The sequence below is a fragment of the Oryctolagus cuniculus genome, chromosome 5 (genome assembly GCF_964237555.1).
Source record: "Oryctolagus cuniculus chromosome 5, mOryCun1.1, whole genome shotgun sequence".
Taxonomy (NCBI): Eukaryota; Metazoa; Chordata; class Mammalia; order Lagomorpha; family Leporidae; genus Oryctolagus; species Oryctolagus cuniculus.
Window position 1 is genome coordinate 61,033,967 of NC_091436.1, and position 17,136 is coordinate 61,051,102.

Genomic DNA, 17,136 nt, shown 5'->3' on the forward strand with positions numbered 1-17,136 from the left:
TGTTGAAGTTCGTGGGTAATTTTTCATAGTTTTCCATGAACTTCTTCTGGGCCCTGCATCTTTCCTTTTCCAGCGTGCAAAGACCTGCGTGTGCGAGGCAGTTGTGGCTGCCGGTGCAGTCTTTGTTCCTGGGCTCCCAGGGACTGTGCTTCCGCGGAAATACTCTAAGGTGTCCTCCTGGTCTTTCCACCGCCTCCCAGAGCACAAGCTCCTCCTGCCTACTCCTCCATCCCCACCTCTCCCTTTGCCCTGGGGCCTGCCGGGAGTTACATTGTCTGCAATTTCTTCTCTACCTCTGCAATCCCCTGGTGCTTAAGGTAGGATACCCTGTGGTCATAGGTGTTTTCTTGCCTACTTGGGTAGAGGCTGTTCTTGCTTGGTTCCTTGTGTCTTTCCGGTCCTGTGGGGGAGGATGGGACCTCCCAGGGCCTCTGAGTGGAGCTGGCTTTTTGGCCCTCTCTCCTGCCCTGGTATCCGTGGTGGAGGGGACATCTGCTCCCTACATTCTCCTAGTCAACTCAGTTTCCTTTCTGGGGCCGATGGTCAGGATCTGAGTTCAGAAGCATGGCTCCTGAGCCCAGCCATGGGTATGTCTATTCTCTCGGGGATTGCAATGCTTGGGCCTCTGCATCCTTTGTTTAGAAATGAATAGATTTGGGGCCAGCACTGTGGTGCGGGCATCCCATATAGGTACCAGTTCAAGTCCTGGCTGCTCCTCTTCTGATCCAGCTCTCTGCTTATGATCTGGGAAAGGAGCCCAGGATGGCTCAAGTCCTTGGGCCCCTGCACCTGTGTGGGAGACGTGGAAGAGGCTCCCAGCTCCTGGCTTCGGATCAGCTCAGCTCCGGCTGTTGCAGCCATTTGGAAGATGGAAGACCTCTCTCTCTGTCTCTTCTTTTCTCTGTAACTCTACCTCATGAAATAGAAAATATTGAACCAGAAAGTTAATTTTCATACTGCTAGGTAATGTTTCGATGGCGATGATTTTAACAATTCTGGAAGTCTTCCAGTCTTGTATTTTTCCAGCGTGGAACCTAAAATGTCTCACCTATTGAAGGATATGTCAAAAAGTTTATGGAAAAATGGATTTAAATGTATGCACTAATTTTCTTGCCAAAAATGTAGGTGCAAAATAATTTTTGATAATATGTGGAAAATGCACATCATGAACAAACTATGCATATATTTCAAATTTTTAAAAACATTTAAATTGGCTGGCGCTGCGGCTCACTAGGCTAATCCTCTGCCTGCACCGCTGGCACCCTGGGTTCTAGTCCCAGTCGGGGCACTGGATTCTGTCCCAGTTGCTCCTCTTCCAGTCCAGCTCTCTGCTGTGGCCCGGGAAGGCAGTGGAGGATGGCCCAAGTGCTTGGGCCCTGCACCTGCATGGGAGACCAGGCGGAAGCACCTGGCTCCAGGCTTTGGATCAGCGCAGCGCGCCAGCCGTAGCGGCCATTTGGGGGGTGAACCAATGGAAAGAAGTCCTTTCTCTCTGTCTCTCTGTCTCTCTCTCACTGTCTAACTCTGCCTGTCCAAACAAAACAAAACAAAACAAAACAAAACATTTAAATTGATTTATTTGAGTGAGAATTATTTGAGTGAGAAATAGACACACAGAAAGAGCTCCAATCTGCTGGTTCATTCCCTCAAATGTGCACAACGACTGGGTCTGAGCTAGGGATAGAAGCCAGGAGCCTGTAACTCAATCAGTGTATTCCATGTGGGTGTCATGAACCCATTTACTTGGGCCATCACTTGCTGCCTGTCAGGGTGTGTATTAGCACTGGAATTAGACACCAGAGCTGGGGATCAAACCCAAGGACTTCGCTATGGGACAGGGACATCTTATCTGCTAGATCAAACACTCACTCCTCAAATTTTTACCCAAATGAACTCATGCTTTCTATTCCATTTTCCCCTGGACTTTTTCAAGTATCGTAGTACATTCTCTTGTAATAGTCCAATATTTCTTGATCTATAGGTTGGATCAAAATGTTACACTTGGTGCTAACATACATTGCATGGATGTTGCAGTTTTAAGTTCCTCAAAGTTGACATGGTTACAAAACCAAAAAGAACTATTATTGAGAAAGATTTTACACTTTTCATTCCTGAAGTAATTTTTTCCAAATTTTCTATAGAATAGGTGCCACCTAGTGGCCAGAACAAGAAAGTCATTAAATAAGGCCCCAAAGCCAGGTGCTTAACCAACCAGGGCCTGAAGGGTCAAGAGCCTGCAGCCGGCGACCCCGCAGCCCCAGAGGGGGGACGCCCGGGCAGCCATGGGGCAGGCGCCGCCAGAGGACTGGAGAGGGCGTCCTCCCTGCGGTCGGGGCGGGGACCAACGCGTCCGCTCGGCCTCTGCGGGCCAGCCGCGGGCCGTCTTCTCGCCAGGTCACTGCCCGGGCCTTCCCGAAGGAAGGTGGGCCCTGCCCGGGCTGGCTGTGTTCGAGCCCGGGCCCACGGGGATGCGCGGCCCGGAACGCCGACGCCTGGCCCCACGCGGGCCACCGAGCTCCACGTGCCGCGGCGCGGTCTGAGGCAGGGCGGTTGGGCCGGGCGGACTCCAGGGACCACACGCACCGAGAAGCCGCGGCGGTTCCGAGAACCCTGAGGTGCGGGTGCCTGCGAAGAGCCCGTCACGCCCGAGTCGCGAGCCCTTAACGCGCGGGCCCGCAGAAGGCGGGCGCTCCGAGGCGGGTCGGCGCGACAGCACCATGAAGTACCCGGGCGTGGAGCTGATTTTCGACCACGTGGGGCACTTCGGCAGGTAGGCCTCCGGGGGGGCAGCCAGGCGGGTGTGGGCGCCGCTGGACAGCGCCGCTTTGCGTTGCAGTGCAGTTCCTGCGCCGCGCTCGGGATCCGACGACACCTCCACTCCCTCTCCTTCCCCAGCGATGCCCCGACCCGCACCCGCCCGGCCGGCCCCCCGCGGCGGGACCTTCCCGAAGCCAGCAGAGCCCAGAGGCACAGGCGAGCGGGCCCCTCGGCGCGCAGTCTGCAGGAGCCGGAGCCTGGACCTCCATGGCCAGGGCTTTGGGTAGAGCATCGCCTGCCCCTTCTGAACCGCCCCCCCCGACCGTTGGTGCCATTGGTTGCTCTTTATGAAAACCTGGTGACTTCTGGGTGCTTTTGCAGTTCTTGACTTGACGCCTGACGTGGGTGAGCAAGGGAGGTGTTCGGATCCCTGTTCCAGTGGTTAGGAAACCGAGGCTGGTGGGTTCAGGACGCAGAGCTACTGCGGTGTGGAACCCAAAGGGAACCCAAGTGGATTCCCTGTGCACACCTGCTTTCAGTTGCTAACCTGATTAGGGGAAAACACGTATTGGCAGCACAGATTCCTGTCTTGTCCTCTGCCGGGCCTTGTGGGTAGGTGATAGGTTGAGGTTGGAGGGGAAGGCGGCTCTCGCGTGGAGGTGATTCTCCGTGTGGGGACAGGAAGTGTGGAGCAGAGCGCCGAGGGGGAGGCCGCAGGCGCTGGTGCTGGGTGCGCTCAGTCGTCGCTGTGGCCCTGCGAGGTCGGCTGTGTGTCCCGTTTCGCAGATGAGAAGTCAGGGCTTCTCTGTCGAGGGCACAGATCCAGTCGCAGCCAGGCATTGTCAGAGCCGGTGGCTGTCCATTGGCTTGTGGGTTCTCCCATCCTGCTCTGCTGAGCACAGGGAACAAACAAGGCTGGGCCAGGCCCTGTCTGCACTGTCTCACTATGTGCTTTGGAAACAGAAGAGCTCAGGGGTTCAAGATGAGCCATGAGGCTGGATGTCTGAGCTCCTGTCTTGGCTCTGCCCCTGTTAGCTAAATGGTCATGAGCATTTTATTTACTGTAAACGAGGGGTGATGATAGTACACAGGAGTTTACAGTATGGTAGTAGAAACGTTTATTATGAGAACGCCACACACAGTCACCTACCTCACAGCTCTGGGGAGATGGTACTAATACCACACCTTGGAGACTAGCTTTGGTAGTTGTACTATTAATGTAATTTTATTAGTGGGATTGGTTTCGGGACCTCCTTGGACACTGGGATCTGTGAGTGCTCAAGTTGATCTAAAATGGCGAGTTTGCCTGTAAGCTGCCCATGCACTTTAATCGGGACTGGATTAATCATTATGCCTGAGACAGTGTCAGTGCCGTGCTGCTAGGTGTCCTGCGGTGGTGCTTAGGGAATAATGACAAGACAAAAAGTCTGCACATACTCAGTCCAGACACAATTTGGGAGGGGGTATATTTTCGATCTTTGAATGCACAGATATAGAACTCATAAGCATGGATGTCTGTGTGTGTGTGTGTGTGTGTGTGTGTGAGAGAGAGAGAGAGAGAGAGAGAGAGAGAGATTGCTCACATTGCTATAGAAGCCACGTGTCCCATGATCAATGGTTTGCAAGGTTGAGAGCCAGGAGTGCCAGTGGTGTGGTCCAGTCCAAAGACCAGGGGCTGAGAACAGGCGGGCTCATGGTACAAACCTGACGTAGGAGTGCTGGTGCCTGGGAAGATGATGTCTTAGCTTCAGCAGGGCGAGCAGGTTTGCCCTTCCTCAGTCTTTTTGTTCTGTTGTGGCTCTCAGGGATGGGCTGATGCCCACTCCCACGGGAGAGGATGATCTGCCCTACTCAGTCTGCTGATTGAAGCGCTGAGCTTCTGGCCTCCCTTAACCTGCTCACATGGACACATAAATTTAGCCATCATTGTACGGCTTCATGTATTTATGTTATACTTTTGGGGACTGTGTGGGTAATACTATGCTATTTACATTGTTGCTCAAATTAGTTTGGCTTTGGCATTTGGGGGCTGTTGGAGGCTGGCTCCTGTGTCCTTTGCCACACTTTCATCCTTTTGTTTTTCGGACACTTCCTTACTTTCTGCTACTATTAGATTCGGCAGTCTTCTCTTACATTCTCCCTGTCCTCTTAAAATGAGCCATTTTCTTCTGGCTCCTTTTGGTGGAGATTGGTACTTAGAAACCAAGTTATGGGCAAGGGTTGTGCTTTTTACTGTTGGGATGTCACTGCCTCTCAGTCCTGACAGTAGATGCAGCTATGTGGTTCATGCATGTACCGGAAGTTACAAACATATTTATGATTATTTCTGTGTTTGCCCATCTGTTTATATATGCTAGGGCAAACACATGGGGACCCTTGGTATTTGCTTATGTTCTTTTTTTTAGCCTATAATACAGGTAGAATAACCAGCTTTTCTTCTCTTTGCAGGTTCCAGGTGTTCATCTATTTTATATGTGCCTTCCAGAACATGTCTTGTGGTATCCATTACATGGGTTCCATGATTTTGGTAGTTGCTCCCGAGCATGCCTGCAAGCCCCCAGGCAACGTGAGTAAGTTTGTTGTCCACAATACCTCTGTCGCGAAGCTGGAGGATGTGTGGGCCCTGATGTCCCCGGACCATAAAGAGCACATCACAGCAGAGCTGCAGAACGGTGAGGTCTGGGACCTCTCCCGGTGCGGTAGAGTGCGCAGGGACAGCCCATTACATGCAGCAAACAGCGGCAGTGAGCCTCACTTTCCTTGCTCGGACGGCTACGTATATGACCAAAGGCAATGGAAAAGCACCGTGGTGACCAAATGGAATCTGATCTGTGACCAGAAATTGTTTGCAAAGCTGATCCAGCCCATTTTTATGTTTGGAGTCCTGCTGGGGGCGATCATCTTTGGCTACTTTTCTGACAAGTAAGATGAAATATTTGGGATTCTTCCATTAGTGTGTAGGGGTCATTTTCCTATCCAGTTTACTTAGCAGGCAGGAAGTGACATCCAGAACTCAGTCATTTCTGTGCCTCCCATAAATACCTACCTATTTGTTGACCCAATACTTAGGGCGGGCCCTGAAAATAGTCTGCCTGGGTTCAAATCCTGGTTCTGCCACTTATTAGCTGTGGAAATCCCCTAACTTGTCTGTGTTTCAGGCTCTTTAGTTAGAAGCTGGTAATGGAAGTAGTATCATCACTGTAAGTGTCGCTTAGGAAGAAATTGTCCTGTGCCTGTAACTATTCAGTAGATACTGCTTTTGACTCTGAATTCTTTTTTCCCCTTAAATAGACTGCCTGTTTAAGAGGGGTGACCTGGTCCTAAGCAGTCATTACGAAATTGTGGATTTAATCTGCCACCTGTCTTGTGCTTCTAAAACAACACCACACACTGGGCGATGTACAAACACTAGAAATTCCTTTCTCCAAGTTCTGGAGGCTGAGCAGTCCAAGATCAAGGTTGCAGAAGGAGTGGAGGCTGCTGAGGGCTGCTCTCTGTTCCAAGGTGGTGTCTTGTTTTTGTGTCCCTGGGAGGGGGGTGCCTGCAGCATCCTCCTGTGGGAGTTGGGGTGGAAGGCGGCAGAGCAGTCTCTGCAACCCTGAGCCCTTTCACAAGGGTGCTAATTCCACCCTTGACTTCATGGCCCCCGAAGGCCTCACCTCTCAAGACTTGCACTGGGGATTCCATTTCAGCCGGAAGTTGGTGAGAACACCATCAGCGAAACAGACCAGGGGCAGGTGTTGCGGTGCAGTGGAGTAAGCCACCATGTGGGACTCCTGCATCCCATATCGGAGTGTGTGGGATTGAATCCCAACACCACTTCAGGGAAATGTAAATCAAAACCGCAATGAGGTTTTACCTTATCTCTGTTAGAATCACTATCATCCAAAAGTCAAAAAACAATAAATGCTGGCAATGATGTGGGGACACTCACACACCCTTCCACCATACTGTAGATGTGTGAGTCGTCGTGTATTCTTGCAGTAGAATGTGTGCCCGTGAAAATAATGAGCTGCAGGACAACATGGGTGAATTTCCTAAACATGATGTTGAGTGAAAGCAGCAGGTGGGGCCTGGCATTGTGGCAGAGCAGGTAAAGTCATTGCCTGTGACGACAGCATCCCATATGGTTGGCAATTCCTGTCCCGCCTGCTCCACTTCCAATATAGTTCCCTGCTAATGGCCCAGGATAGTAGTGGAAAATGGCCCAAGTGTTTGGGCCCCTGCTACCCATGTGGAAGATCTGGAAGAAGCTCTTGGCTCCTGGCTTCGGCCTGGCTGTTGCCGTCACTGGGGGAGTGAACCAGTAGATGGAAGGTAGTGGTCTCTCTCTCTTTTTTGCTTCCTTTCTCTGTAACTCTGCCTTTCAAATAAATAAATAAATAAATCTTTTAAAAGAGTAGTGAATCATAGAGTAACACAATTCTGTTCTGGTGTTGAAAGTTTAAAATCATATAGCAGAGCTAACTTAATGTTTATAAGCAATAAGGTATATTACTTATCTTTTGTAGTCTAGGATTGCTTATAAAAGTGGTAAAATGGGGGAAAAAAAGCAAGTAATTGATTATCGCTAAAGTTAGGATAATGATTCCTTCTAGAATGGGGTCAAGGGTTTGTAATGACAAAGGGAGCTGCAAATACCAGCAAGGAGGTGGCGCGCGGTGATCTCTTGGGCTGTGATTTACAGAGGTTTATTTATTGTTCTCTAACCTGTACACATTTTATGCATAATTGTGTGTATGCTATAGTATTTTATTTTATAAATAAAATCTGGCCCCATTCTTAAGCTAAGATGGAGGATATAGATTTTTGAACAGGTAATTTCAATGAAATGTGGCCAATGCTTTTAAAATAATGATCACTCCCATTTATTCACAATTCACTATGCACCAGGCACTATGTGCCATAGTTTGTGTGTCCTCTCATTTAACTACTTAATGAAGTCTGTGAGGTAGGCATTACTGGGCCTTTTTGTACTGATGAAGAAAAGGAAGCATAGGAAGCTCACTTGGGGAGGAAGGGGTGGAGTGGGAGTTGAGCCCAGCCGGTGTAGTCTCTCTTTAATTTCTGCCATGAGACACCGAGGGATGGCCAGGAAACATTTTGCATTTGATCTGAGTTTCATCTTATTTTTGACAAATTTTATTTATTTGAGAGAGAGAGAGTGCATGTGTTCCTATCTGCTGGGCCACTCCCTAAATGCCCACAACAGCTGGGTCTGGGCCAAGGCTCAAGCCGGGGACCCAATCCAGGTCTCCCACATGGGTGACAGCATTCCAGTAACTTGAGTCACTGCCGCTGTGTCCCAGGGTTTGCATTAGCAGGAAGGTGGGATCAGGAGCTGGAGGTGGGCGTTGACCCCAGGGACACTGATAGAGGACACGGATGTCTACCCCTAGGCCCCACGCCTGTGCGCTAACCTGGCTGCAAAGGCTCATTAGAAGCTGTCAGCTGGAGAAGCCTTCACAAGGGGAGGGAGCAGCTCTTTGTGCTGTGAGAGAACTTGGCACGAGCAGGGAACTGTGGGAAGTCAGTGCAGCAGGAGAGTAGGATGGAAGGAGGAACTGGCTGGAGGCTGCTTTCTTCCTAGGGAGTGTGGGAGCCGTGTGGGTGTGAGCTTAGGAAGATGAGTGTGAAGAATGTAAGAAATGGTGAAGGACTGAATAAGAGGTTGAAAAGCAGGGTGCGGCTGGAGACATTTGGGAGGCATTTCCAAACTAATGGAACCGGGTGATGGACATGCAGAGGGAGGGCGTCTGCAGGGGGACTGTGTTAACACTTGGGAGCCTGCATGCCAGTTGCTGTTGTGATCCAATTCAGGAAATACTAGGGAGAGAGCATCTTTAGAACAGAGAAGCATATTTGAATATTTTCAGTTTGTACTGTCCTTGGATTCAGGACAAAAAAGAGAAAATATATTCCAAATTAATCCCAGCAACACAGCAGCAATGAAAAATGGCAGCTCTGTAAGACATTGAAGTGGGGAGGAACAGCTAAGGCCAGAAGGTGAGTGGGGCGTTAGTGACCCAGCCTGGGGAACTGCAGCAGGAACTGGCTCCTGATGAGCCTTTAAAATTCAGCTTCCTGCACAGGCATCTGCCTGCTGGTTGTGATATCACGTTCCACTTTGAAGTATGTGGGTTCAGTAGCCACGGTCAGCTTCCGATTCCCTCTTCCTGGTGATGCAGACCCTGGGGGATGGTGCTGATCACTCAGTTATTGGACTCTTGCCTGCACTGAGTTCCCCGCTTGGCTCTGGGAGCCAGATGCCATGAGCAGGGTGGCGTGTGCCGTGGAGGATGCTGGGAGAGGCCAGCATCAAGGCAGCCATGAGCAGAACCAGGAGAAGGTGACGTTCTGCAAGCGTAGGGCAGCTTGAGAGCCCCTTGGTGACTGCAGAGCGATCTTAGAAGAGTTGCTTGCACCCGGCTGAGGCAGTGAGCCGGGAGGGAGGAAGTGGATGTTCCCTTTGATTGGTCTGTCATGGGAGGAAACGCAGGGCAGCCAGAGGAGCCACGGGGTCAAGAGAAGGTTCTTTTCTCTGGTGGGGGAAGACTTCAACTGAAAGGAAGGAATCAGAGCGGAGGGAAAGAAAAAGCGTTGGGTAGATCCAGACCACAGAGAACACACAGAGAGGCACGATCCAAGGTGAAGGTCACAAAAGGGCGTTTGCAGAGGAAGAGGCTGGGGTCTGCAGAGAGGTGGAGGGGAAGAGAAGGCTGAACGCAGCAGAGCAGGGAGCTGTCTCTGTCGGTCTCTGTTCTTGGCACGAGAAGGCGCTCACTGGCCAAGAGTGAAGCCGCCATGGCAGGGAGACGATCGTGAGTGACAGGGAGAAATCACTTTAGATGGCCCAGATGAGGTGGGGAACAGCCACCGGGACAGGCAACAATCCCTACCCGCGTATGTGGGTGTGAAGAAGATGCGTTTCCTCCGCTTGCACGTGCTCTGCTCCACAAGTACCTCTGTTGTTGGGCTCCAGTCTGTTCTTTTTGCCTTCAAACTAATCAGAGATGAACAGCATGGAGAAAAATATTTGTAAGTCACACATCTGGTGAGAGTCTACCATCCAGAATATGTAAACAACTCCTAAAACTCAATGTTAAGAAAACCAAATAGACTAATATAAAAGTGGACAAAGGACAGGGACAGATATTTCACTAAAGAATAAATAGAAATGCGTAATACACACGTGAAATTATGCCCAGTATCCTTAGTTATCAGAAAAACGGAAGTCAGATCCACAGTGAGAGACCTCTTCACAGCCCAAGAGGATGGTCATGTCAACAAGGCAGACGCCGAGGTGGGTGCTGTGGTGCAGCAGGTTAAGCAGCCACTAGGGACACCTGTATCCCATATCAGAGTGCTTAGGACTGAGTCCTGCTCCTGCTTCCAGTCCAGCTTCCTGCCAATGCTCCTGGGAGGCAGGAGGAAATGGCTCAAGTACTTGAGTTCTTGCCACCCATGTGAGAGGCCTAGATAGAGTTTCTAGCTCCTGCCCTCAGCCTGGTTTGGCCCTGGCTGTTGAAGACAACTGGGGAGTGAACCAGCATATGGAAGACATCAGTTCTCTGTGTCTCTCCTCTCTCTCTCTCTCTCTCTTTCTCTCTCTCCCTCTGCCTTTCAGATGAATGAATAAATCTGTAAGAAGTCAGCCACACATTGTTTGATTCCATTTGAATACACTGTGCAGAACAGGCACATCTGTAGAGACAAAGTAGGTTGATGGTTAACGGGGACTGGAGGGAGCAGAGAACAGGGAGTGATGGCCCCAGGTTCAGCATTCCTTTTCCGGTGATGACTGTGTCCTGCAATTAGAGTGAAGATGGTTGCCCGATTTTCTGATACTCGAAAAGCCACCAAATTGAATACCTCAAAAGCTGGGATCTTGTATCCAATAATATGATCGATCCAATATCATTGAATAATATGACAGTTTTCTAAATCTGTCAGGATTATTGTTTGTATTTAGACAAAGAAATGCCTCTCTCAGTGATGAAAATGTAGAGCAAGTATGCACCTGATATAGGAGCAGAAGGTAGCTCCCCGGGGTTTAGAAGGACGTAGCAGAGCTGCGGGAACCTTGGTGGACAGAGAGCCAGCCTGGCGGGGAAGACGACCCAGCAGGTCAGAGCGCCCATGCCCTGGAGGGAAAGGATGCCGTCTCCCTGCTGTGCCCTGCATCCCAGCCAACCGATGAGGGTGACCCGGATGGTCACGTCTGTGTGCCAGCAGCTTAGCTCAGAGCCTCTCCAGGAAAGGCTGGTCTCTGAAAGGAGTTGTGTCCACTCATGATTTGCCCAAAAGCAGTGAATGAGTAACAGCAGTCGTATGCACTGGCTATTAAAAATGTCGGCAACATTTCCCCTCTCAGGAACAAGAACTACCGTGGCAACAGTTTCAAGCAAACCTTCTCCTGTGCTGTGTGATTCTTGTTTTTCAGGAAGGGAAGACAAGTGGTCTTGTGGTTCACGAGCACCGGCATCTTTCTGTTTGGAATCCTGTCCACATTTACCTTTGACTACTACATCTTCATGATTGCACGCTTTTTTCTGGCCATGGTGAGTTCTGCCTTTCCCTCTGTGATTGTGCTGCGGTATTTCCAAAGCTTGTTAGAATCTAGTGAGGGCGATCGAGGACAAGTCTTTGCTCACGGCGCAGCAGAAGTCAGTTTGTGGAGCATTAACGCCTTATGTTTAGAGTAGAACTCACTAACCTGGAAACACGTTGCTGACCAGGCAAAAACTGTGTGTTGGCCTCAAGCCTGGAATGTGACACACATCCCAGGAAGGACTCCAGGGCATTTTTTTTTTTTTTAATTTCAGAGCAATTACATTGGTGTAGTTGGGGGCTGTATCCCTGAACCAAGCAGACAGCTGAGGTGTATGGCTACAGTCTTTTTTTTTTTTTTTTTTTTTTTACAGGCAGAGTTAGAGAGAGAGACAGAGAGAAAGGTCTTCCTTCCATTGGTTCACCCCCCAAATGGCCACTACAGCTGGCGTTGCACTGATCCGAAGCCAGGAGCCAGGTGCCTCTTTCTGGTCTCCCATGTGGGTGCAGGGCCCAAGCACTTGGGCCATCCTCCACTGCCTTCCCGGGCCACAGCAGAGAGCTGGACTGGAAGAGGAGCAACCGGGACAGAATCCATCGCCCCAAGTGGGACTAGAACCCGGGGTGCCGGTGCTGCAGGTGGAGGATTAGACTAGTGAGCCACGGCGCCAGTTGGTTAAAGTCTTTTGTGAGGTGTGTGTGAGACCTCTGCCTGAGAGGAGCAGGGGAGTCGGCAGTAAGGGTGTGGAGTTTGAACAACACCTTAGTCATCTGTTGGCTTGTTAGCCGACCTGGAGCAAACACGTTATCCACTTGGAGCCTCCATGTCTAATCCGTTAACCACAGGAAAAAGTGCCTGTTTCCCTGGTTGTTGTCAGGACTCTGCCAGATGAAAGGTGAACACCTGCAGGGTTGCACCGGCTTGGGGTGTCCGTGCCTCACCACGGCAGCTGTGACAGCAGGGATTCCTGGCAAGCCAGGACTCGTGTGTCCACGCTCTGTGAGGCTGTGAGGCATCCAGACAGGTCTCCCGACTCCAGAACAGCAGCAGCAGCGAGGCTGGGTGGGACTTCACTGGGCACACCTGGCAGAGTGCAGTTTCCATCTGGGGCAGAGCAGGGCAGGCGCAGAGCGCCTTGCAGCAGGACTGATGATCCGAGAGTCCCGAGGGAGCCAAGGGTGCTCATCTCAGCACAAAGCCCTGCATCCCCACCCCCCAGGGGACAAGGGGAGGGGTCCATGTGGAGGCTTCACCAATGGCTGGAACCCATCCACATAGCCAAGGGCTGGGAGGATGCATAAGAAACAGTAGAATGGGAGGTACTGCACCTTGAAAAGAGACCGATACATATATTTAAGAATGCAAAGGGTTTTTAAGCTAGAAGGTGGCAACCAGAATTCTGTTTGCCCTGAGAACACAGCTCTGGAACCTGAGTGCTGTTTGATGAGACAGACCTTCCCATGGGAGTGGTGGCTCCACAGAGGCCCAGGTGCTGAGCGAGTGGGACAGTCCTCTTGGAAAACTGAATGGATAATCCTGAAAACACTTGTTTCAGTCTTGCAAAACACCATGCATTGGGTCATGAAACCAAGAAAATGAGGCTGCACCTGCAAATACACCCATGAACTCTGGCCGTCATTTTGAGGGTCTCTTTGCTTTGGTTCTCATGGGCTTTGTGTTTGTGGTGCAGGTCTGAGCACGGCAGGTCATGCAGATTCATTCACTGGACACAGCTGTGGAGCTGCCGACAGAGTAAACTAGGCCCAGCTGAGTAAACCAGACCCAGCAGTCTCCATTTCCCTGCAGTGCAGTGGAAGGCAGGGTGCTGATCAGCCATTCTCAAAACTAAATACAATGGTGATGATGAGAGGGGGTCCCGCTGCAGTCTGGAGGGTAGGGTCAGGGACGTGTTAGTCTGAGGGATGTGTGAGAATAGGACATTGCAGCAGTGGTAGCAGCAGGTGAGAAAGCCCTGGGAGGAGAATTGAAGGCTGGAGAATAGACAGGGGTGAGGTTCTTGAGGAGGCTGGGGTGGGGTGGGGGGGATGGTGTGAGGCAGGCAGTAGCAGGACCTTGCAGGATGGTAAAGATTTGGCTCTGGGCCAGCCATGTGGCATAGTAGGTAAAGCTGCTGCCTGCAGTGCTGGTATCCCATATGGGTGCTGGTTCAAGTCCTGGCTGCTCCACTTCCGATCCAGCTCTCTGCTATGGCCTGGGAAAGCAGTAGAAGATGGCCCAAGTCCTTGGGCCCCTGCACCCAAGTGGGAGACCTGGAGGAAGCTTCTGGCTCCTGGCTTCAGATCAGCGCTGTTCCAGCTCTGGCTGTTGTGGCCAACTGGGGACTGAACCAACAGATGGAAGACCTCTCTGACTCTTCTCTCTCTGTGAAACTCTGACTTTCAAATAAATAAATAAATCTTAAAAAAAAAAAAAAAGATTTGGCTCTTTCTCCTACAGGCTATGCAAGGCCTCGAAGGGGTTCGGGAGGAGGGTTGGGTGTGCAGTACTCATTCTGGCTGCTGTGTGGAGTTGGAGTCGGAAGCAGATGTGAGCAATAGAGCGTTATCCATGGAGGTGATGCATGTAAGTGGATTGCAGGAGCCTCTGGAATTGCTCAGGCAGTTGTGTACAGATTGTCTGAATCCGATGACAGCGGCAGCCAGCAGGAAGTGGGTTGCATTCGGGAGAAATAAGGAGAGTTGAACAACTTGACAGGGACTAATGTTACAGCTCCGTTTCACCAGGCAATTTGTAGGAATGGAAGGTTTTCACACTCTCGCTTGTGTGCTCTAATAGCTGCTAATGCTTGCCAAGGGCCTTCTTGGGTGGAGGGCTCCTGTCGGTTGGGGTTCAATATCATTCCTAGGCTGCCATGTTTCTTTTAAACCATATTTCCAGTAGATGGGCCCTGAATAATTTTAGAGGTAAGTGACAGGCATATTTGGGGAAAGAGCTATGCAGGGATTGTTCTCTCGTGTGAACAGGATCTAGCTTGTGCTTGAGTAGGCTCATGCACAAGGATCAAGCTTGTGCGTGTGGCCTGTCCGTTTTCCTTGCTGTGTTGAGATTGGTGTGTAAGGGGAGGAGAGAGCTGCAATGAGTATGCTGGCTTGTGATAGGGCAATGATGAAGCTGGATTGTGAGAATGATGATAGACCTCGACTAATTCTCCAATGAAGTGTCTGTTTTGTAGGCTGAGGTAGTTAAGTTTGCTAGAGCTCATGCTGCTTTAGGGGTAACGCTGCTGTGGGTCACGGGCCGGTGCTGCAGTTTGGCTGTGAATTGGCTCGTTGTTTTGAGTTTGCGAGGCAGAATAAATCTGATGACGTTAGACCATGGGCGATTATTGGAGTCATAGCTCCTCTAAATTGCCCTGGTGTTTGAATGAGAAAATCTTCAATTCCCAGGGCTCAGTGGCTGTTGTCACAAAGATATGAATCTGACCACCAGTCCAGCAGCCCATGTCCAGCACCTCTCCGCCTGCTGCTGGAGTCAGTCCTCGGCCGTGGAGGGAGTGTCCCTCTGTCCAGCCTCATGGTGATTCTCCCATGCAAGGTGGAATTGGAGATCTTACACAGGAGGGGGACTACAACATCTCCTTAAAGGAGTGAGTCCTGCCTGCCTGAAGCCTCCCCAGAACCCTCTACCACGTGGGCTCTGGCAGAGGTGGACCAGTGAACTTTTCAACGAAATTAACGTCAGTGGGGCTGGTGCCTGGCAGATAAAGCCACAGCCTGGGACTCTGGCATCCCATGTGGGACCGGATGGTGTCCCGGCTGCTCCACCTCTGATCCAGCTCCCTGCTAATGGCCTGAGAAAGCAGCAGAACATGACCCAAGAACTTGGGCCCCTGCCCCCACGTAGAAGACTTGGATGAAACTCCTGGCTCCTGGCTTCAGCCTGGCCCTGTCCTGGCCATTGTGACCATCTGGGGAAGGATCCAGCAGATGGAAGATCTTTCTCTCTATCTCTCCTCTCTATAACTCTGCCATTCAAATAAATAAATAAATCTTTTTAACATTAACATCGTGAGGACAGTGATGTGATGAAGCTTCAAAGGAGAGCGATGAGTGTCAGAGGATGAAGAAAGGCCCCGGGGAGATGAGTGGTGCTCCAGATTAACTTTATAAAATTAACTTTATGATTTATCTTATGAAAGGCAAATATGAAATATTTTTGTAGGACACATTCCAATACTTCACATCCCCTCCCGCAAAGTTCATCATTTGATTCATTCTTTGTTCCAAGAATCACATTATTATAAACCAAATTTTTTTAAAGATAAGCAAATTTTCAAAACAAAGTTCTTTCCTAGCTTTTTTTTTTTTTTTACTCTGGTAAAACACATGTAACATAAAACGTGCCATCGCCGTCTGTAGGGGCAGTCAGTGATACTGAGTGCATTGGTGTTGTATAACCCTGGACCCCCAAGCACCTCCAGAACTCCTTTTATCTTGCAAAGCTGAACGTGTGTCCACTAACAGTAACTCCCCTCTCACCCCTCCCCACGTGCCTCCAGCCCTGGCAGCCCCCTTCTGCTTCGTAACTCTGAGTCCGACTACCCTATGAACCTAGTTTAAGTTGAATCCTACAGTATTTGTCTTTTTGTGACTGATTTCACTGAGCCTACTATTCGCAAGGTTCCTGCAAAATGCCCTTCCTTCTCAAGGCGAGCGAGACCCCGTTGTTTGCAGTTACCACCTTTTCCTCCTGTGTTCATCCGCCGGCTAACTATGGGTTCCTGATGTATTGTGGCTGTTGGGAAGAACACGGCGGTGCACACTCCTCTGGGAGACTTCACTGTCAGTTCTCTGGGGTGTACCCAGAAGTGGAATCACTGCGTCGTGTGGTAACCCTCTTTGTAAATTTTCTGAGGACTTGTCATCTCGTTTTCCACAGAGGTTGCCCCGTTGTGCACCCCGGCAGCAGTGCTCAGGGTTCCAGTCTCTCTCCGTCCTTACCAGCAGTCCTCACTGCTGCGGTTCTGAACAGCAGCCATCCTCCTGGCTAGGAGGTGACAGCTCACCGCGGCTCTGATTTGCATTTCCCTAGGTTAATGATGCTGCACGTCTGTGTTTTGTGCTTATTGGCTGGTTGTGTGTCTTATTTAGGGAAATCAAGTCCATTGCCCATTTTTGAATTGGTTTGCTTAGTTTTTTGTTGTTGTTGTTATTGAATTGTGGTAGTTTTGTAGGATCCCTGACCAAAAATATGATTTACAAATATTTTCTGGAGGTTGTCTTTTCCCTCAAATTTTGATGCACAGAAGTTTTAATTTTCATGAAGTCCTCTGAGTCATTTTTAAAAAATTTCTGCCTCCCCAAAGCAAGTTTTAATCAAATCTGTTTTTCTTTTTTTCCTTATAGTTACTATACATTTTTGGCCTCCATTTATTTTTATTTCTTTAAGTTTCCTGTAGGTTATATATGGTGGGGGTCTTTTTTTTTTTTTTAATATAAACAGCCACTTTAAGTCTTTTGGCTGAGGAATGTAATACATTTGTTTTCAAGGTTAGTATTGATAGATGAGAAGTAACACCTGTCATTTTGATGATTGCTTACTGGTTATCCCTGCTCTGTTGGTGAATTTGTTAGTGTCATGTGTTTGCGTGTTTATTTCTGATGTAGGGCTCCCTTCAGAATTCCTTGTAAGGCTTGTTTTGTGTTAGTGTGTGTTCTCTTGGCTTTTGCTTATCCAGGAAATACCTTATTTCTCCTTCACTTCTAAAGGATAGCTTTATCATCTATAATGTTTATGGTTGGAAGGTTTTTTGCTTTTAAGACCTTGAATATATCATCCCACTACATTCTGCCCTGTAAGGTTTCTTC

At 49.8% G+C, this 17,136-nt stretch overlaps 1 protein-coding gene across 3 annotated transcripts in view; it reads left to right on the top strand.

Annotated features, from left to right (window-relative positions):
• The first annotated feature begins 2,218 nt into the window (after window positions 1-2,218).
• The window catches only part of SLC22A16 (solute carrier family 22 member 16), a 40,953-nt gene continuing 26,035 nt past the window's right edge, over window positions 2,219-17,136 (top strand). Inside the window, exons 1-3 of one of the 3 annotated variants that reach the window (XM_002714913.5) lie at window positions 2,219-2,770; window positions 5,206-5,679; window positions 11,201-11,318. In XM_002714913.5, coding sequence (XP_002714959.2) covers window positions 2,718-2,770; window positions 5,206-5,679; window positions 11,201-11,318 — 645 coding nt within the window. In that variant the 5' untranslated portion in view covers window positions 2,219-2,717. Of the gene's footprint in view, window positions 2,771-4,378; window positions 4,521-4,662; window positions 4,686-5,205; window positions 5,680-11,200; window positions 11,319-17,136 lie in introns of those variants that run through there. The other 2 variants (XM_008263369.4, XM_051854418.2) reach the window with 2 other exon arrangements.